The sequence below is a fragment of the Solanum stenotomum genome, chromosome 1, assembly GCF_019186545.1.
Source record: "Solanum stenotomum isolate F172 chromosome 1, ASM1918654v1, whole genome shotgun sequence".
Classification (NCBI taxonomy): domain Eukaryota; kingdom Viridiplantae; phylum Streptophyta; class Magnoliopsida; order Solanales; family Solanaceae; genus Solanum; species Solanum stenotomum.
The window spans coordinates 24,368,638-24,389,816 of record NC_064282.1 but is presented as its reverse complement, the minus strand read 5'-3'; the positions used below and the strand labels follow the sequence as shown (position 1 = coordinate 24,389,816).

The 21,179-nt window shown below is 35.5% G+C and overlaps 1 protein-coding gene across 2 annotated transcripts; it reads left to right on the top strand.

Annotated features, from left to right (window-relative positions):
• The first annotated feature begins 640 nt into the window (after window positions 1-640).
• Window positions 641-19,838, top strand: LOC125870417 (uncharacterized). Of its 2 annotated transcripts, XM_049550855.1 has the most exons (20): window positions 641-827; window positions 986-1,290; window positions 1,392-1,512; window positions 1,700-1,782; window positions 4,089-4,306; window positions 4,404-4,509; window positions 5,574-5,656; window positions 5,853-6,065; window positions 6,533-6,889; window positions 7,176-7,347; window positions 8,146-8,337; window positions 10,470-10,679; window positions 10,771-10,863; window positions 11,076-11,290; window positions 11,478-12,011; window positions 12,097-12,177; window positions 12,280-12,365; window positions 16,321-17,061; window positions 19,083-19,236; window positions 19,369-19,838. In XM_049550855.1, the coding sequence occupies exons 1-20, from the start codon at window positions 713-715 to the stop codon at window positions 19,451-19,453; spliced, it is 4,164 nt and encodes a 1,387-aa protein (XP_049406812.1). In that variant the 5' UTR covers window positions 641-712; the 3' UTR covers window positions 19,454-19,838. The 2 variants fall into 2 exon arrangements, with proteins under 2 accessions (XP_049406812.1, XP_049406819.1); XM_049550862.1 differs by lacking the exon at window positions 5,574-5,656 and having other exon boundaries at window positions 4,399-4,509.
• Window positions 19,839-21,179: the final 1,341 nt, after the last annotated feature.

The window sequence follows — 21,179 nt, the reverse complement described above, 5'->3', positions numbered from 1 at the left end:
ATTAGATGGTTTCAACGAGGAGATGTGGATAATGTGAAGGATGATTGCGACTATTGAAAATTTTAAAACTTCATTGATAAGCTTGAAAAAGCTTAAAAAATAATAAATGAGTCTTGTGAATTTGTAAAATTAATTAAAAATTTTGATTGGGGTTCATTGAGTTTGTGTTGGTGAACTTGTAGTTGAATTTACAAGTTAAATCAAGAAGAATTTGATCTAATGGGTATGAATCTAGTGCTTAATTTGTGACCAAATATGAAGAAGATGACTATTTGAAAAGTTTAAGAAATTAAATTAAAAAATTGATCTATTTGATTTTTTTTTATTTTTTTAGCACTTAATTTTGCATGGGGCACTAAAAAATGATGTGGAATTCCACGTGTAATCGCGTTCATTACACGCACACTGACCAGAGGAGAAAAGGGCTTAAAATGTTGTATTCTGATGGATTTAAGGGTCTCGTTGGCAAAGTAATGAGTATGAGGGTTCAACTGACAAACGAAGTCAAGTACAAGGGTCTCTCAGGTCATTCCGCCTTTCTGAAACTTCAATTTTTTATTTGTTGGTTATTACCTAAATAGGACTCCCAAAAGTGGCTATACGTGACACTTTTCAAAAATACTACTAGCCCATTATTGACCATTAGCATTTGAACACTGCCGCAGGGAAGCATTGGCGACTGCTAGACTAGTAGTGCGACGCAGCAGCGACCATGGCGGAGCAAAGCCGTTGTAGGCTCCAGAGAGGGCAGTACCTTGGCGAAATCTCTGCCCTCTGCTTTCTACACCTTCCGCCGGACTTCTCTTCACTTCCTTTTCTACTAGCTGGTTCGTTCTCTTTACTTCCCGCACTTGGTTTATTTCCTTGTTCTGAAATCAAAGACATGTGCTTTTGTGATTGCCATTGCAAAATGTAGAACTTTGTTATTCTTTGATACTATATTTCTACTGAATTGGTTGTAAGTATACAATTAATGTCTCCACAGGAACTGGTTCACAAATTCTCGTCTATGATTTGACGATTGGGAAATTGATAAGATCATTTGATGTATTCGATGGAATTCGTGTGCATGGAGTTTCATTGAAGGCATTTAATGAACACTTATCGGATACACATATTACTTTTAAGATTGCAGTCTATGGTGAGAGGAGAGTTAAACTTTTCAGCTTGCAAATTCAAAGGGTTTCTAATTCTCAAACTGAGCAACAAGCATGTTTTAAGTTAACGTTAAGTCTCGTGGTCCTGCTGCCTAAGTTTACTCACTGGGTTTTGGATGTTAGCTTTTTGAAGGTAACTTTTTCCTTAATTATGAAATAGGTGCCTCCTGTGATGTTTTCTTAATTTTTTTTGTGGGATTTATGCTTATTATGATACTTAACATGTGGTGGTAGTGGGATGGCGCTACTTCTTCAAACAATGGTAGTGATTGTCTTGCTATAGGATGCAGTGACAATTCTGTACATATCTGGGATATGTTGAGGTGTTCTCTGCTTTCCACAGTAAGATGCTCAGGTTTGTTTGTCAACTCGTCTTTCCAGTTTCAATTTTTGTTTATTTTTTGAGCACTAAATGGTTGTTGCAGATAAAGCAATGTATACCAGAGATAGTGCTAACTTTTCTATTGTTAATTAGGAGATTTAATTCAACCATAGATGCCAGGGTTCATGCTTTTAACTTTTCCTCTTCATCTCATTTTTAGAGAAGTGTTTGTTGTACTCCATGAGGATTTGGGGCGACGATGTTGGATCTCTCCGTGTGGCATCTGGTACAATCTTTAATGAGGTACCAGTATTTAGTTATATCTTTTCCCCACTCTCCATCTTATCATATTGTCCTTGTTCCAGTATTTTGTTCAAACTTAGGAGTATCTTGATACATTGCATATACGTTCATTTGTGTCAAAGAAATTTTTCCATCACCTTTTGATAATTTTTAACCCTAATTTTATCTATGAATAAATTAAATAATCAATCAAACTAGTGTCAAATGCTAAAGTAGTTGGGATAGGCAAGATGAATTATTTGTCCATTTAGGCCTAATTTGTTCCAACTTCAAATTATTTGTCTTGAAAGGCAAGTAAGGGATTTTCTAAAACTAGATTTTCTCTAAATCAAACTTTTCCCACACAAACATACAGGAATAAAAGAACTCTCAACAAATACCCGACATAATGTTAGCATAACAACTACTACAAATTCTTATTTTGAACTAGTTGATGTCTATAGATCCTTTACTTCTATTGTATTATATATTTTAAATATGAAAAGTTAGGAGATTATAGGTCTTTTGAGATAATTTCCCCACAAATGATTTGATGTTTCCCTACTTGCACCTAATATTTCCTTCTGCAAACCTGGAGACTGATTGAAATTCAGTAGAGACAAACAACATTCCTTGATTATTTTTCAATTTTCCTAGCTTTGCTGGATAAAGTTACTTGATATCCGTGTTGGTGGGAGGTTGCAAGTACTTGGTAGTATAGTCAAGGTGCATGCAAGCTTGTCTGGATACTGCCGTTATTAAAAAATTGAAAAAGTGATTTGAGGTTTATCTCATCTCCTTTTGTCACTCATCTGTCAATTGCACCTACAGACCAATGCATATGAAGGCCCTACATGGGATATTTCTAAATAATTTCAGGCGACCTGCTCCATTTAGTCCTTATGCATGCTATTGCACCCCCTTCTGTTTTTATCACCTACAATAATCTTATATCATACTTATGGGTCGATCGGTGCATATGGAAATTTACTTAGAAATGGCCATAACACTATTTGCACCCTCAATTTGTTGTGATCATTTGCTAATCTTGACCAATCTTGTATGACCATGCTTCCATCTTTACATTTTTAATTCCATGACATTCATCTCGTGGATATATTGGGCCTTACCAATCAAACATTCTCTCTTATAACATCTATACTATGAAATTGCATTTTACTTGCTTAGGTATCATTTTATGCCATATCACTGCCATAACCCTCCTCTAATTCAACAATTTTGTCCTAATTCTATTTAGCACATTTTCATATATCATGCCATCCGCCTAGAAGAATAAGCCTGGATATTTGAATTGTTTGCATTTAGGCACCACAGTTCTGTCTTGTCTCATTTGTCTTGTCTCCACTTGTTCACTTCACTTGAATGTATATTTTGTGTCTGCATATTATTATCCTAAAATCTTTTCTTAGTACATTTCCACGTTTCCAGTTTTTTGACTTATTCCCTCACTCATAAGACAAATGGTTAAAGTTGTTCTGCTCTCAGAAAAGTTGAACACACTGTTTAGATTTTTTATCTTTTTAATGATAGAGAAATCTGTCTTGGGCTAACTTTAGGACCAACTGCTACCTTTGAGACTTGGTGATAATGGGTCGTCCCTCTACTCTTCTCCACTTAAATACTAGCTTAGTTTGCTGGTGCAGGCTCGAGCCTTTGACTCAAGTCACAAGTCTCCCTCAACCTTTGCCTCTTGAACAAAGCCGTGGGGGCCTCACTCAAGAAGTTTCTGTTGCACTTCTTAGACTGTTTGGCTGAAAAACTTTCCTTTTGGATATTTTTGCACACTATAGACAGATTTTATGATTTCTTTCTACAGTTTCGGCTGAACTTGGTTTAATTACTGAAGATATGCTCTATTTTAACTTCTGGTTCTGTGAACAAATAATCATTCAGTCCTCCTTTTCGTACAGCACATACAAAGAGACCATTTCTTGTATGAGTCTCTCTTTTGACTACAGTTTCTGTCAGAACAACTTTCTTTTTTATAACCGTGGTGTCCGGACCAACTTTTGCACAACTCGACCAATTCCATGGGATTTTTGCCACCTCCCACCAACATCAGGTACCAGATAATTCTATCCACCAAGGCTAGGACAAATACTGTGATTGAACCCGAGACCTCATGGTTCTCAACCCACGTCATTGACCACTAGGCCACACCCTTGGGTGCTCTATTAGGACAAAATGATCACCTAATCATTTTGTAAATTGGCTCTGTTTAATGTGGTAACACCTTTTTTTATGCTCATTGATATCTGCATATGTCTTCCAACAGGCGCTTATTTTTCTTGATCTGGGTTTGGCAGGTTCTTGTTTGGAAAGTGGCTCGTAAAGCTGGTCCTGATGTTATTGGAAATCGTACCAAAGACCCTTTGAATTTGACCAGTTATGAGGGTCTCCAACTTCCTTATCAGCAATATGAAGCCAAAAATATATGTAAACTAACTGGACATGAAGGTTCAATTTTCCGCCTTGCATGGTCAGCTGATGGATTTAAACTAGTATCTGTATCTGATGATCGCAGGTTCATATTTTTGTTATCAACACCTATGTGTATATTGAGCCATAGAACCATTTAGTCAACAATTTAGGCAGTTTATTCTTCTTTTTTGTTAGTGCAGTGCTCATATCTGGACACTTGGTGCTGATGGTCCCAACCACGTGGTTGACGAATCAGTTTTATTTGGTCACAGTGCTAGAATTTGGGACTGCTGTATATTTGACTCTGTAAGTTCATGTTCATTAAAGTACTTTGTAATTCACTCACACAGCATGGGGGAATATGCTTTTGAGCATGCTAAAGTACTGCAGTTGCGGATGTTAAAAGTAACTTTGCAACCTTATAACAAAAGCTGTATAAAATATCCTAAAGCATTGTTATGGCTGGGGTTGACAGGACTCAGGAGAATATAGCTAGTCAGCTCAAAAACTTGTCCGGTGTCCCAGTTCCTTTAGAACTGATGGACTTTTCTTCCCAAAATGGGGAATTTATGATGTAGATAGATGGATAAGCTTGTAAAAGAGAAGAGGAGAAGATTGCTCGTGTTTTGATTAAACTTCTGCTCCACAATGAAATCACATTTTATGTAGCTTGACAAGTCCACAATGCTGTGATTGTTTAGAGCTGCTGCAATTTCTGATCTCACAAGAATATCTGTATGAATAAAATGCTTCTATATTTCCAATATTTGAATTTATTTTAATACTTGGGGAATAATCTAACAAACATGAAATAAACCAAAANATAAATTTTACAAGAATATTTGCAAAACTTAAATAAATTTGACCATCAAAATAATAAATCTAAATTAGTCATTGAAACAAAAAAAAGTTAAAAAAATAATATATGTTTGAGGAGGATTAAATATACCCATATGGGATTATATTTTAAAAAAATAAATAATAAAAATTAAACTAAAATTAATTTTTTCACTTCCGTTAGAGGAAAAGATATATGTGAGCCATTTGTATAACAATAGGGGTATATGTGAGCCATTTTTATAACGAGGGGTATATCAGCTCTAAATGACAAAGTTGAGGGGTATATCAGACCCCTTTTCCCTTTTAAATTTAATGCTAGAAGTAGTTTTCCTTTGTCAGACAGTTCTGGGATCTTCATGAGGTGGATCTTTTATGTTTTGATAATTCTATGTGGTAACTTTTTTTTGGTAGAACTGTAACTTGTGATAGTTCATTAAGAATTTGTGCATTCCTTTCCTTCCAATGTGGGACATGCAAGGATTGCTTCTAAGTATTTGGTTTTGTCTGTCTATATGTGGGACTCTGCTTAGTTAATCATAACTGCTGGCGAGGATTGCACATGTCGTGTATGGGGAATGGATGGCACACAACATACAAGAATCAAAGAGCATGTGTAAGTGTAAGGAAAGGTTCAGAATGGAAGTGACTTTTTAATTATATTATAGTACCAATTAAATCATTATTTCTCATTTTTTTATTTCATTAAAGTGACTTTATGTTCTATTGTGTTAATGATTTTCTTGCACTGTAGCGCTTATAATACACTGGTTTTATGATATAATTACTATTATCACATTTTATTGGTACAGCGGGAGAGGGATCTGGCGCTGTCTCTATGATCCTGATGCTGCACTCCTTGTGACTGCGGGGTTTGATTCTTCAATAAAAGTACACCGGCTGCAAGCGTCATTTTCTAATGGATCAGCAGGAGGCATTGTGGAAGTACAAGACTCAACTGTCCAAAAGGAGGAATTTGCTCTTTATATTCCAAATTTTAGCGAGCATGTTGGCCTCATGAACAGGTATATAGCAACTAGAAACTGAAATGCATCTTGTTTATCCCTAGAGTTGTGTACCTTGTGTGGGAGGGGCAAAAGTTAAGGATTATGTTAAATGAGTAAACCTTGAGTTTGTGAAGTTCAAATCCCATTAGAGACCAAAAATTTAGGTGATTTCTTCCAATTTGCTTAAAACATGGTGGGCAGGGTATCTGATTCTTGTTCTGGTGGAAGGAGGCAAGTATCCAGTGAAATAGTTGAGGCGCATGCAAGTTGATCGGAAACCATTGTTATAAAAAAAGCTTTTGGCCTGATGTATTATAATTTTTTCAGGGGTACTTATTAAAAAGCAAGTTGTATTTTCAATTTTCAGGAAAATTCTCTTATATTGCTCATGCAAGGCATCCTATCTTAGTTCTGGACAACTTACTTGTTCACACTTATGCACGTGGTGCTTATTCATTGATTTGGATTTATCAAATTTTATGCAGCAAAAGCGAATATGTAAGATGCTTGCATTTTTCTCGGGAAGATTCTCTTTATGTTGCCACAAACAATGGATATGTGTACCATGCTAAACTATATGATGCTGAGGAGGTGAAATGGACTGAACTTCTTCATATTGGGGAGGAAGGACCAATAGTTTGCATGGACTTGCTGTCACACTGTTCTAATGTTACAAAAGATATTGAAAATTGGGTTGCAGTTGGCAATGGTAAAGGCACTATGATGATCGCCAAAGTTGTTGGTGATGTCTTGAATCCTAGAGTTGAACTCACTTCTACATGGTCAGCTGAGCCAGAGAGGCAACTACTTGGAACTTATTGGTGCAAATCTTTGGGACCAATGTAAGTTATGATGATGCCAGAAGTCATAATGATTCGAGGAATGTTCGTGATATTTAAATAGAAAATTGATGAACATTTTATAACTCTATGTTGTCTACTTTGGCATATAAGATTGTTCCTTCAAGTACCATTATTATGCTATTGGCATGGACTCACACACACACACGCACACCTACAAACACATTTTAAAATAAAATCTGCATATATTGGTTGAATAAATCAGGGATAATTTATCATTTACGTATCTGATTTGGAAGCCATAAATTCTGATGACCTTATCCTGTAGGTTTCTCTTCACTTCTGATCCTAGAGGCACATTGAAATTATGGAGGCTGTTCAACCCTTTGCCCTCTGTTTCTCATGATGTCATGAGAAGGTGTTGTGTATCCCTAATAGCGGAATTCCGCTCATGCTTTGGGATGCGAATAATGTGCTTGGATGCATCAGTAGAGAACGAGGTCAATACCCTTTATAGTTTATGTATTATGAAATTTAGCCATTTGTTCCTTCTCTCTTTCTCTCTCTATGACTTCAAATTTGTTTTCTCTCTCTATGGCTTCAAACTTGTTTTCCTCTCTATGGCTTCTAACGTTTTTTGGGTATTACTCCCTCTTTTGCGAATGCCCATCTTACTTCCCTTTTGGATTTTTCCAAAATATTGTTCATTTTCCTTAAATGAAATATGAAAAGCTTTAATGCATTTTAAATACCGCCAGAAGTCTTACAGGACTTCTTCTATTCTTCATACAAAATTATCCTTTATTTTATATTCTATGATACGAAGGTCAATGTTTGACCCACAGGTTTCCCAATAAATATTAAACAAATCATATCATCAACTCTTATCTTAATATTCCTGCAAAGTAAAAAAAAGACTAGCAAATTGGGACAGAGTAAGCTAGGAACTGTGCATATGGCTTCTTAACTGCGTTGTGCAAGTCTTCTTCAGTATATTTGTATTCATAAAGTAGTATATGTATTATACTGAACAAATTATATTGTCCCAAATAATTCTTGAATTACTCTGCTATGTGATTCTTAAGATGACGTCCCTCCATACATATTGAGAGTCCCAGGGTTCCCATATGTTCCTACATAAGAGGGAGTTGCTTCCAATATGTTATATCTCCTTTTTTAGCTTTGCAAGACAATAATATATCTCGACTTTGTCTGTTTCAAGTTTGAACAACCGATCACTATGAAATATCTATTGCTTAAGTAAGTTCCAAAATTCTTAATCTATTTTCTTTTTGTAGGTTCTAGTGTGCGGTGACATTCGTGGTAATCTTTTGTTATTTCCATTGCAAAGAGACATTCTATTTAGCATGTCTACAGCTTCAGAAATAAATACAACTCCCCTCAACAACTTCAGAGGAGCTCATGGAATATCAAGTGTGTGTAGCATCTCCATTGCTAGTTTTAGTCCTACACAACTTGAAATTCATTCGGTAAGACCTTAATGGATGCTTATTCAGTTTTACTAGTTATGACATTAATCGAATTAATGCTTGGGTTTGAGGTGATCTTTTTGTTCGCTCTTTCTGATTTGTTGAGTTAAGGATCTGTTGATATTTCATTTTCGCTGTTTTATATGATAAAGCTTTCAAAAACTAAATCAGAACTTAGTTAAAGACTTAAAGTAATGACAAAAATCTGTACTAAGTCAAAAATATGCAAATGGAGGTTGACCTTTATTAACCTCAAAAGATATCTTTCAGTCATTAATTTTAAGTGTTACAGAGAGAATTCCTACGTTATAACATTGGCCAGTACACAGTACACTTGAAAGTCTCTAATTACATATCAGAGAGTATGTTTTCCTGAATAATTTCTTACATGTTAGATTAAGAGATTGAAAAGTTAGCCTTAAGTGAGCTTTCTCCGTGTGCTTCTTCAAAGACTCTTCACATTGCATTTCTATTAAAATCTAGCCTTCTCCTATTCCATGCAAAGATAGATCAGAGAAAAGGTCATGATAAGAAATAATACTATAAAAAAGTATAAACTATTGTCCTCGTGGCTTTTATCTAGTGATAAGAGCAATGTGTGGTTAGGCGCATGTCACATGTTCAACCCCCGCCACAGACAAAAGCCTTGTATTTAAGTGGAGAAGGGCCGCTTGGCTGTTGAAGGCCTATCATGTGCGGAGTTTATAACTGTGAGCCACTGGCCTCATGGATTTCTTTGTTGTCAAGAAAAAAAAAGCATAAATGATATTTTCAGACAGAAACTACAATATGCAGATGCATTGCATTTGTTAGTTTACTGCATAAAAAGATAACAACAATAATTAATTGAAAAAGTTAATTTTGATTAGTCACTTGATTTTCAAAACAGTATATAATAATTCCTGATTTAAAAAATTAATGATAATGGAATAGTCAAAGTGTGACTAATTATTGAAGAGAACTGCCAAAATGTCTAGGACAAATACCAATAAGGTGTCCATAGAGTAACAAAGGCTTTAGGAAGACACCTAATAATGAACACCATGATATTTTTCAAAATTTTATTGCATATTTGGTAGAAAAATATAATTTTTATTGCATCTATGTACTTTCTGTTCTTTATTTTAGTTGAACGCGAAAAGCCAAAGCCAAAATGTAGGCACTACATATGATTTAAATTAACATTTAATTCTTGTTTTGTGATATTTTTATTCAGAGTACATTCAAAGAAGAGATACCAGCTAGAAATGTAGAGAAAATCAGAAGTTGAAAATTATTCTGTATTAGGTTTCCATATCATTAACCCTAATAAATAATGAAATAAATAGAGAGGAACTTAAAGAAGAAGAAAACAAAAAAGATGTTGATAGTTTCCCAAGAAATTTAAGAGTTTTCCATGTCTAATAAAGCTTTAAAAGGTAATTTTCACATGTGCTGAGAAATATTGTCAAATTCATTTTTTATGGAGTTAAAACATTTATAGGAGTAGAGAAGCCTAAGTTTAATTTAAAGATGATAAACAAATAAATGTTGAAAATAAATTTTACAAGTTGTACTCAGATGTGCTTTCCATTGGAGTTTGTTTATGTATCCCTTAGAAACTTATTAACATAGTGGTGCGCAAAAATGATGAAAAGAACATATCTAGTTATTCCCTTTCTCCAATAAAAGGGAGGAAAAAGAAAAATAATCAAGTTATTCCTTGTAATTAATTACTTTATCATCTTTTTATCCCTTATAAATGTTCAGAATTGCCATCATAGAAGTCTATATTAGAGCATAAAAATCTACTTCAACATAAAATAAGGTAGAAAGTTAAGTTGAATGGGGATAGGCTCAAACAAAAATAAATAAACTCAGTATGTGGAGTAAAGGACACATTCTGTTTCTTGTGATATTTCTGTAATATTATAATTCAATATTTGTCTACCAAAAGAGGAGGAAGAAAGAAAGAAGTCTCTTTTTTTTCAGTTTCTATTATGTAAGAGAACATGCATTCAAATTCTTACATATAAATATGCTATTAATATTAGGAATTTCTTGGATTCATGGCCTGAAAGTACTTGAGGCAAGAACATGTGGTTGTGTTGTCCAATGCAGTGACTTTTTCTTTTGTTCTCTTATTTCTTCAGACTGGAGGAGATGGGTGCATATGCTACTTTGAACATGATAGAAGTTGTCATAACTTGGAATTCATTGGAATCAAGCAAGTGAAAGAGCTAAGTACAATACGATCTGTTTTCACTAATGCTGACCAACAAGATGATTTACCTAGTGGCAGCTGTGCGATAGGATTTTCTTCATCAGACTTTATCATATGGAATTTAATTTCTGAGACAAAGGTGTTGTCTCTCTTTCCTACTCGGTCAATATCTTGCTCCTTCTTTTCTCCCTCTCTTCCACATCATGAAGGTCTTACATATGCTGGAATAGGTTTTGCAAGTAACTTGCGGTGGATGGAGGCGCCCTCATTCTTATTTTCTTGGTGATGTACCAGAGATGAAAAATTGCCTTGCATATGTCAAGGTATAATCTTTTCCAAATCTATCAGTTTCCTGTTCCACGATGGATTTTTAGAGTACATGGAGTGATCATACTGGCAAAAGCAGGTTTAGTCCAGAATGCTTAGGGAAGTAGAAATGCACGACTTGTATAAGGAGTTATAGCTGTCCTCAAAATAATAACTCTTCTAATCACTGGATTGATATCCTGACCACTCTATAGCTCTTTCTTTGTAGGATGGAATCATTTATGTTCATAGACAGTGGGTGACCACTAATGAGAGGGTGATGTATCCCAAAAATTTTCATCTGCAATTCCATGGCAGGGAGATACATACCTTATGTTTTATCTCTCGAGATTCATTGTGCAGTCTAAATGAAAAACAGGATACTTTTTCTGAGATTATTTGGGTTGCAACAGGTTGTGAAGATGGAACTGTGAGATTGACAAGGTATGATGCCATTTCTGATTTTGATACATCTATTTAATCCTGGGCAACAATTTTCTAAATTTTTTTTGTTTAAACTATTCCCCTACCTAATTGGGCTTCCTTCTATTGATCTTGTTATCTGCACATTTCTTTGCTTTTGACTGTTAGAAGTTCTATGGAAAATTAGTTATTTTTGATGATGTCTCAGGTATGCTTCAGAAACTGAAAATTGGTCAACTTCCAAGCTGCTTGGTGAACATGTTGGTGGATCAGCTGTGAGATCTATATTCTTTGTCTCAAGGCTACATAGAATGGTGCTGGATGCAAATGACGTGCATGAAAGTGTTAACAGTGAAAAATGGTTCTTAGAGGACCCAGAGGATTGTTCTTTACTAATATCAGTAGGTGCAAAAAGGGTAGTAACTGCTTGGAAACAAAAAAGTAAGATGAGAATAAGGGAAGATGGAACCCTTGACACAGAGTGCAATATTAAAAATGATTTACATTTTCATGGTTCATCATCATCCGCATCTTTCCAGTGGCTTTCTACTGATATGCCAACCAGAGAAAGAAATAATGGAAAACAACAAAACAAAAAAGTTAGTGGAACAGTCGAAAATGGCGGGTCATTTTCCTCAGAAGACAAGAGAAGCTATTCAGAATCATGCCTTCCAGATATATTTGAAAATGATTGGAGATATCTCGCAGTTACTGCTTTTCTTGTTCAGGTTGCAGGCATCAGGTCAGTAAATCAACAGTGATCACTATCATTTTCTGTAAAATTAGGTGAATATGATCAAATTGCCTCCTGTTTATATCATCTGCAGGTGTTCGGTCTGTTTCGTAGTTGTTGCATGTTCAGACGCCACAGTTACACTACGAGCTCTTTTATTACCCTATCGACTCTGGTATTTGCATGCATTATCTCATCATGTCCTAATAACAATGCCTTGAACATGCTTGTTCTCTTGTTTCTGACCCAGTTGCTTGTTTTCCAATAACTATTTCAGGTTTGATGTTGCTTTGTTGACTCCTTTGTCATCTCCGGTGCTTGCTTTGCGACATATAGTTGTTCCTACATATCCCCCAGTTCAAGGTTGTTTTATTACTTAGGTTTAGTTGATTAACAACTCTTTTGAAACTGTCTCTGTATGATCTATAGGTTAAGATTGCTTTTTGAGCATAGTAATGTTCCCAAAGGCATTTCAACAAAGATCGTAGTTACATTCAAATTCTCCATTAATTAATTCAAACCAGGAAGTTAAATAAAACTTAAAGCTGCTTATATAATCAAAGCTAGACGTGAGCACAATGGCATCACCAGCCTTCTTGACCTTCTTCTCAGTGTCTTTTTTTATTATTTGTGAAGTGGTATTAATAGAGGCATCAAGAAGATGCAAAAATTACAAGATGTGGCATTATAGCTTACAAAAATTCATTGGTTGACTGTACAAACGATCTAAGCTAGAACCAGTGAGCTAATAAAGTCCTGAAATTGCTCTGCATTAGAAGCAGGGTACAGACTGGACCAACTAAACGGATTGACAAAACACCTTGCCTTCAAAATACCTAATGAAGTTGGCTTCCCATCAAAACATCTTATATTCCTTTCTAACCAGATACACCAAAATATACAATCAGGGATCATGATCCAGATCATCTTGATGGCTTTGTCAACTCCCATAGACTCCAACTCTCATAAGCATCCTTAACTGAGAGGGGTGTGGTTCATTTATGACCAAATAGAAAAAAAAACATGTTCCAAATTTTAGATTAGCTTGGCCTTCACACCACAGGCCGGGAGAGTGGCAAACACCCTTGCTCATGATCTATTGAAGTAACTGAATTGGCTAATACTGTTTAAGTAAGCACTATCCTCACTGCCAGCAGCCTTTTCCTTCACCTCTTGATGGATGAGAGATCAGGGTTGTTTATATTTTTGTTTTGGAGCTTGTAGCAGCACTGTATACCCACCTTTCTGAAGTAACCCGAATGCACTCGTCAAAGGGGATGCTTTATGGTCTCCCTCCCTTTAATTCTATGTGAAAGTGGCATTACCATTCTCAAAAATAAAAATAAAAAATCTATGTGAAGGTGTTTGCCTAAGCAAGTTCAAAAAAGAAAGGTCTTAAACATGCCGAGCCATTTTAGTGGTGATAAAATCATGTCATTAAGTGTAAAATGGGAAGTCTAAAGTTAAATTGTTGCGAGATATAGGAAATTGTCATTTTCGAACAGACTAGAAAGACGTGTCACATAAAATGGCACAGAGGGAGTAAGATATAAGATGGGCTGGTATTATTGATGTAGCTACTTTTCATATCATGCTTCACAAACTATTCATACCTTCTATATTTTTATTTGTTTATTTTTGTCTTTGTGATGTTTTATTTTAGTTTATCTTCAAACCTTCAACTCTTAGATCACTGCGCTTTTCCTCTATATTTGATCTTTGATTCATCACACACTGAAGATCTGAGGGAGGTAATGAAGCAACTTATATGTAGTACCAGAGAGAAAAGTTGTGTGTGGGGGGGGTCTTTATCTGGTGTAAAAGAGAGAATAGCTACTACTTTGTGAGTGGGGTCCATCATATGCATTTGGTCATGGTGGACAAGATAATAGAGCTAAAAAAGATAAGAGAAATAAAGGTGCATCACATAATTAGTGTAGATGGGAGTAAAGACATGTATGGACGTGGATCCACATGTGAGACCAAGGCACATGCCAATATGCCATGGGTACCAAGTAAGAAAGAGAGACACCCTCTGTATGAAATGGCTATTTAGAAGACATGCTTAAGTTTTGTGGCGTTTTCTGCTTGAGCACTAGATATAGTGATGAGCTTTTCTACCTTTTCATAAAATAAAATAGAGAGAGATGCGAGCAGACGGCCTAGCAGGTAGGGCCACAGAGGTTAAAGGCACCAGGAAAAGCAATTTCAGCTTCCTTTAGAGCGATCATGACCACAGCTTCTGCGGAAACATGGCAACATATTACACTGTGCATTTTAGTATCTATACAGGTTATATTCTCGATATGTTCTACCAAAAGGAGAGGAGAGGAAATTTCTCATCTAGAAGTAGTATTTGAAAAATAAAAAACATTGGTGCTGTGTGATTTCTGTCTGAGAAAAATATGCAATTCAATGTATTCAAAAAACAAAGATATTTTCCTGAAATACTAACGCGAATAAACTTGTGAAAAAAAATGTGCTAGGAATTACACTTGCAAAATTAAATTAAACATTCTGGTCAAGCGAAAAAGCTGAACTGTTTTTTGTCTTTTCAATTCTGGTGTGGAGAACTATATAGATGATGCAGATCAATGGTAGATTTTTTTGACTCCTTGTAAAAAACAAGGCACCCTGTAATTGTACATGTTTTGGTTTTTGATTACAAGTACCAATTTGGTGCTGATGAGTGGAATACACTGTTACCTTCATTAAAAAAACAAAGAAAAGCAAAAAAGATCTTTCAATATGGAGTCTTCCCAAAGGAATTGTATTTACAAATTAGCAACATGAGGAAATTTCGCAAGAGATCAGTAAGTTTTTATGTTGATTCTGTGTTCTTTAGACATAGTGGTATTGACACTTCAAAGTTGTCAGCCTTCTGGGATTTTGATGAGACCTCTACTGGTATTTTCGGCACAACTGCAACTAATTTTACTTTTATGTTGTCAAAAGGAACTGTTGGAATGATTCTTCTTTCTTTATAGGAACAAATTACTTCTTTCTTTATGGGTGACAAAAAATGCCTCTAGTTAGTTTTCTCAGGTTGTGGTCTTTATGTTGCTATTTCCTGTGTCCCAATTAGAGTGTCTTACTTTCCTTTTTTGTCTGTCNTATACAGGTTATATTCTCGATATGTTCTACCAAAAGGAGAGGAGAGGAAATTTCTCATCTAGAAGTAGTATTTGAAAAATAAAAAACATTGGTGCTGTGTGATTTCTGTCTGAGAAAAATATGCAATTCAATGTATTCAAAAAACAAAGATATTTTCCTGAAATACTAACGCGAATAAACTTGTGAAAAAAAATGTGCTAGGAATTACACTTGCAAAATTAAATTAAACATTCTGGTCAAGCGAAAAAGCTGAACTGTTTTTTGTCTTTTCAATTCTGGTGTGGAGAACTATATAGATGATGCAGATCAATGGTAGATTTTTTTGACTCCTTGTAAAAAACAAGGCTCCCTGTAATTACATGTTTTGATTTTTGATTACAAGTATCAATTTAGTGCTGATGAGTGGAATACACTTACCTTCATTGAAAAAACAAAGAAAAGCAAAAAAGTTCTTTCAATATGGAGTCTTCCCAAAGGAAATGAATTTACAAATTAGCAACATGAGGAAATTTCACTAGAGATCAGTAAGTTTTTATGTCGATTCTGTGTTCTTTGGACATATTGGTACTGACACTTCAAAGTTGTCAGCCTTCTGGGATTTTGATGAGACCTATTGGTATTTTCGGCACAACTGCAACTAATTTAACCTTTATGTTGTCAAAAGGAACTGTTCGAATGATTCTTCTTTCTTTATAGGAACAAATTACTTCTTTCTTTATGGTTGACAAAAAAGCCTCTAGTTAGTTTTCTCAGGTTGTGGTCTTTATGTTGCTACTTCCTCTGTCCCAATTAAAGTGTCTTACTTTCCTTTTTGGTCTGTCCCCAAAAGGGTACCTCTTTCTATATTCAGTTAATTTTTCAATTCCAATATTCTACTTGGCAAGTTTAAGACCATAAGATTTAAAGTACTACATACATCTTTAATTCAAGACCATAGATTCAAAAGTCTTCCTTTATTTCTTAAACTCCGTATCCAGTCAAGCCGAGACACTTAAATTGGGACAGAGGGAGTACTACTGAAGGAGTGACAGGTGTTTACTTGGTACTACTTAAGGAGTTACAGATGTTTACTTGCATTAATATTCTTGTTGAGAACTCATACAGTTTTTGTTCCTTTTTGTGTGATTAGAGGTTGGTGAAAATTCCTCTGTTTCATGCATCTTTCTTTCGTGCCTTTAATCTGGTTGAAATCTTGATTTTGCAGGCAATATTCAGTTTGGAAGTCGGTATATTATTATTAGCGGATCTACTGATGGAAGTATTGCCTTTTGGGATCTTACTGATCATGTTGATAATTTTATGCGGCAATTATCAGCACTTCAAATCGGAAAAGGTCTAGACAGTCAGAAAAGGCCACGTACGGGTAGAGGAAGCCAAGGTGGACGACAATGGAGATTCTTGGGCAGTCAAGTTTCTAATAAAACAACAAGTGATGAACAATTGTCGGAAGTTCCTTTCTCAAAGGGAAAGCCAGATAATGGTTTTTGTGCAACAACTGTCGCAGGAACCGGCAAAAATGTGCAACATCATGCTTTGCAAGGGATTTCCCATTCGGTAGAAAACACACATGTATTTTCTCCAGACACGTCCACTAGCATTAAGGAAGTATTACAGAAAGCATGTCCCTTGCATGTCTTCAAAGATGTTCACCAATCAGGGGTTAACTGTCTTCATGTTTCGGACATAGATGGTCCTGAAGTTTCTGATTGGAGGTTTACATTTTATGTTCTGAGTGGGGGTGATGACCAGTCACTTAACTGTCTTAGATTAGATTTCTCTCCAACATCGATGAGGCAGAGTTCTGAAAATTCGACTTTGGAGCAAAATAGCACCAGCACATCACAGAATCTAGGTGGTGATGTTCATAATTATCAAGTGGGAGATCATGATATTAAATTTATGTTGCATGATAAAATCACCTCAGCTCACAGCTCTGCCGTCAAAGGTATACGTTCAGATTTATTTTTTCATTGAATCTGCATACTTGTCTTTCATTTTCGTTTTGTTGTGGGTCGTGAATTTTCATTGAGTCATTTATCTGCAACAGAAAGCGCTAGCTGTTTATCTTGCACGGTCTAAGTTGCGCGGACTCTTCACTTTTGATGCCACACCCGTGTCAAATTATACACTACTTTTTAAGAATCCAACATGCACCCGCTGACATTGTTGAAGAGTCCGAGCAACATAGTTCACGGTAGATAGGTGCTATGGTCCAGAAAAAATTAAATAACTATAGAAGAGGGATAGTGTAAACCCAAATTTGGCCTTTATCCTGAAGGTTCGCTAAAAGAATCATCTCCTTAATTCTTGCTTCTATGATTGGGTGTCCAACTTGTACACAAGCCCGAGTATATTTTTCTATCATATCTTTACATAGTAGAGTCTGCACCCTGTGTGTCAAATCTGATCTTTTGGTGTAGTTCAGTTTTTTCTCATTTCACATCTTGCTGCCTTTGGTGTCAAGTTTTTACCAGCCGTTTCCTTTTAATTGATTCCTGTGTCATTTTGTTTTAAAACCATTCAAATGTGATCCAACAATTTGGCTTCATTCACCCATTTTGAATTAGTTAATTTGTATGTATTTATTGAATTTTTTTAAAGAAAAAAATATATAGTTTGTAAGCTCATTTGGCTCTATAAAGCCATTAGAAATCTGTATTTATGCTTATACCTATTTAAATGAGTACTGACAAAATTATGTCAATATTTTTCTTAACAAAATGAGTACTCTTATAAAGCTTTATTTTCTGGATTCTCCAAACTCCTGTATTTCATTTTTTACCAACATCAATTCTATGAAACAAGAAAGCAGAGATAATGATTTGGAAAAGAGATGTAATTTCCTAATTGGGGAAAATACTTGAAGGTGAGCTCTTTCTGGCTCTATCCAACCTTATGTACATTTTTCACTTGCTGCTTCCCTTGGGATCATTTCCCGTATCCATCCAAATGTTCGAGCTACTTTGCTTCTTTTTTTTTTAAAATTATTTAATCAACCTCATTTTTGAACTATTGTAATGCACAACTTATTCTTTCCGACCCATTGAAGGCCTACTCTTTTTTGGCTTACTGAAATTCCACCAGCACTTTTTGCTCTCCCATCCATTAAAGAATTAAACCCAGGGTAAAGAGATCCTGCTAAAAAGAAAAACAGAGCAAAGAGGCTGTTGTACTGAGGCTCCTGATAACTATGGCTAAAGATGTGATTGGTGCTAGTAATGAAGACTCTGCACTCTGATTTCGAGCTGGTTGTACATGATTTGACTTGAGATTGCAGAGAGCTAAAACTTATGAAGTTGGCGCTTTGCCTTATTTCTGGACATGGAAGATGGTTAGTGATAGTACTGAACTTATAGTAGTTATGGAAATGATGATAGAAATAGCTGCCGAAACAGGGTGAAGGTATTTCAGTGAATTCATCCGTACTAGATCAGCCTATACCAAAAGGGGTACTGTTTGACAAGCAAAAAGGGTTCCCTTGACTATGAAGGATAACACAGAGAAAGATCAATTGCAGAAAAATCTGTCATGCAAAAACAGCCCCTCCTTACCTTTTCCATGCCTTACCTCATTCCTTTATAAATTCTGATGCAACTTATCCTTTTGGACCTAATGTAACAATCTACTGGAGTGTCCAAATAAAGACAACACAAATCTGAACCGAATGAAAAAACTTGAAAAATAAGTTTTGTTTGTGGTATTTAACAGAATCTTGTGTAAAATGAGAAAGTACTTGTATTTCTAAACCCTGTTTATAGTTATTCTCTCTCCTGTTCGTTATGCATTGCCCACACTCACAAGACACCAATTGTTACAAGGAGTTGCCCTCCTATCATTTTCTCCATCTATATGCTCATTACCCATTGATAACTATCAGATTTTATTTATTTTTGGTCAAATGACAAAGATACAATCATCAATTGCATGTAATGGACCTGGAGCTGATGTTGGTCTTGTTCTCTGCAGGTGTTTGGACAGATGGTTGTTGGGTATTTTCTACTGGTCTTGATCAGCGCATCAGGTGTTGGCATCTTGAACAGCAAGGCAAGTTAACTGAGCACAAACATATGGTTGTTAGTGTACCGGAGCCCGAGGCATTGGATGCTAGGGCCTGTGCAAGGTGGGTAATCCTTTCTTTCATGCTTGACTGTTGGGTCTTTTATTTAATCTTCCATTTTTCACTTTCTGAAAACCAACCTCCACCTATCTTTCCCCTTACTTTAAAATAAGATCGCCTGCATGTCTTATTCAGGAACCATTATCAGATTGCAGTCGCTGGGAGGGGAATGCAAATGTTTGATTTTTTCGCACCTGATGACATGAAGGATGGAAACTAAGGTTTTTCCCTGTTGTATCACACATTTTGAGGAATACAAAGTGGGTGAGTTATCTCCGTTTTGAGTAAGAAGTATGAAATACTGTAGCATATGTTATTATACATACAAGAAATTCTTATTTCTTGTAGACTGTATCATTAATATTTGGTACTTAGGCATTCAGAAGGTAAATTATATGAGGTACCAACGTTTACTGCAATACTTGTCCCAAGAAAATAATCTTGTATGTTTTAGTTATTAGGTAGCTTTTGCAGGCCAAGAAAACACTAGTGGTTAGTGAGATACCCGAGAATTTGTATAATATCCTGAGGCATCTTAGAAGGTGAAACTTTTGATGTACCTTTCACCATAAGCATTGTAATGGTCGTATTGCTGCTGATGTTCATTGTATCTGTCAATTTTCTTCTGCTTGTCATATAATGCTTTTCTTGTCTATGCAGTTAGTTTGATGCTATCATTGTTAAACTTTTCTGTTCTTGTTATATGCTATCATGTTGTGTGGGATATTCTTAGAACTTTTATTTCGTTCTATTATTTTTTTTTCGATCACTGATATGATATGTGGGATTTATCGTGTAGTTTTTCAGCTGAATGTAGTACTCGTGTAATGTTGTTGAAAAGTAAATCTGCACTTCTAAGTTTTTATTGTTTGATTAAGCTCGAGGACCATATGCAGTTAACTGAAGTGAAAACTTCCTGAAACTATTATGACTGAATTTGAAAGAAGTAATTATGCATTTTTTTTAATAACGAACTCGATTGCTTGTTTATCCCAAGATAGTAACATCTTTAAACATTTCTTTGATTGTGCTCTTGTATTTTCTGAATCAAAGTTTAGTTTCGGCGTTAGAGTGACTACTAATTAGTGACAAACATTTGCAAGTCGCTGAAACAAAACTTGGGAAGTTCCAGAGATAAAAAAGAAGAAAAAAACTTGGACTTGCTCAATACTGCATTGAAACCCAATCCAAAAGAGCTGGAGAAGATTGAAGACATAGTTTGTTTAAATTAACATGCTGAAAATGAATATAAACACATTATCCTTTTTATGCTTCAGTACACAACGAGATTGTTGATTCTTTCAAAGAGGTTGAAGGAAAACAAAAAAAGTAAGAGATTGATCCCTCGATAACAAAACCAAGAAAATAGAGATAGTGAATGATGGAAAATCCCTCAATTTGGTAGATGGATTGAATGTCATGTAGTATGCAATGCAGCCAAAATCCATAAAGACAAAGATAGGTAGTAGATGAGATAGCTTGATAGAAGAATCCACCTCAATGGTCCTATTCCAAAACCAAAAAAAGAACAAAACCTCAGTTAAGATTAATCAAGTGTAAGTATAAGGTCTAAGTGGAGTGTGGAGACTAACCTGTACAAGCTACAAAAGAAAGCAAGAATAGAAAAGCCACAGGAAGAACAGCTATTGTAATAGATTTTCTTAATCTGGTACCACTTTTCATTCCCAAAAAAGTATTGAGACACAAGGAACTTGAATGTTGTATAAGTGGATAACTGTAGTGTGAGTAACTCACAGTGAGTTTGGTAGATGCCTAATGGTGAGCAAGGTTTTTCATTGCATTTATGTACACATGTAAAGAGAGAGAGAGAGTGAAAAAAAAAGAAAAGGCCTAGCACTCTTTACAAAAAGGTTGTTGGGCGTGTGTTAGATCCTATATGTTTTGTAGGATCCAACACGTGTCAGTATTTTTGGAGAGTCTGAAAG

Coding starts and splice junctions, on each gene's coding strand:
- LOC125870417 (XM_049550855.1), top strand. CDS start 713: ATGGCGGAGCAAAGCCGTTGTAGGCTCCAGAGAGGGCAGTACCTTGGC. Junction 1,291..1,391: donor TGGATGTTAGCTTTTTGAAG/GTAACTTTTTCC, acceptor ATGTGGTGGTAG/TGGGATGGCGCTACTTCTTC. Junction 5,657..5,852: donor ACAAGAATCAAAGAGCATGT/GTAAGTGTAAGG, acceptor TTATTGGTACAG/CGGGAGAGGGATCTGGCGCT.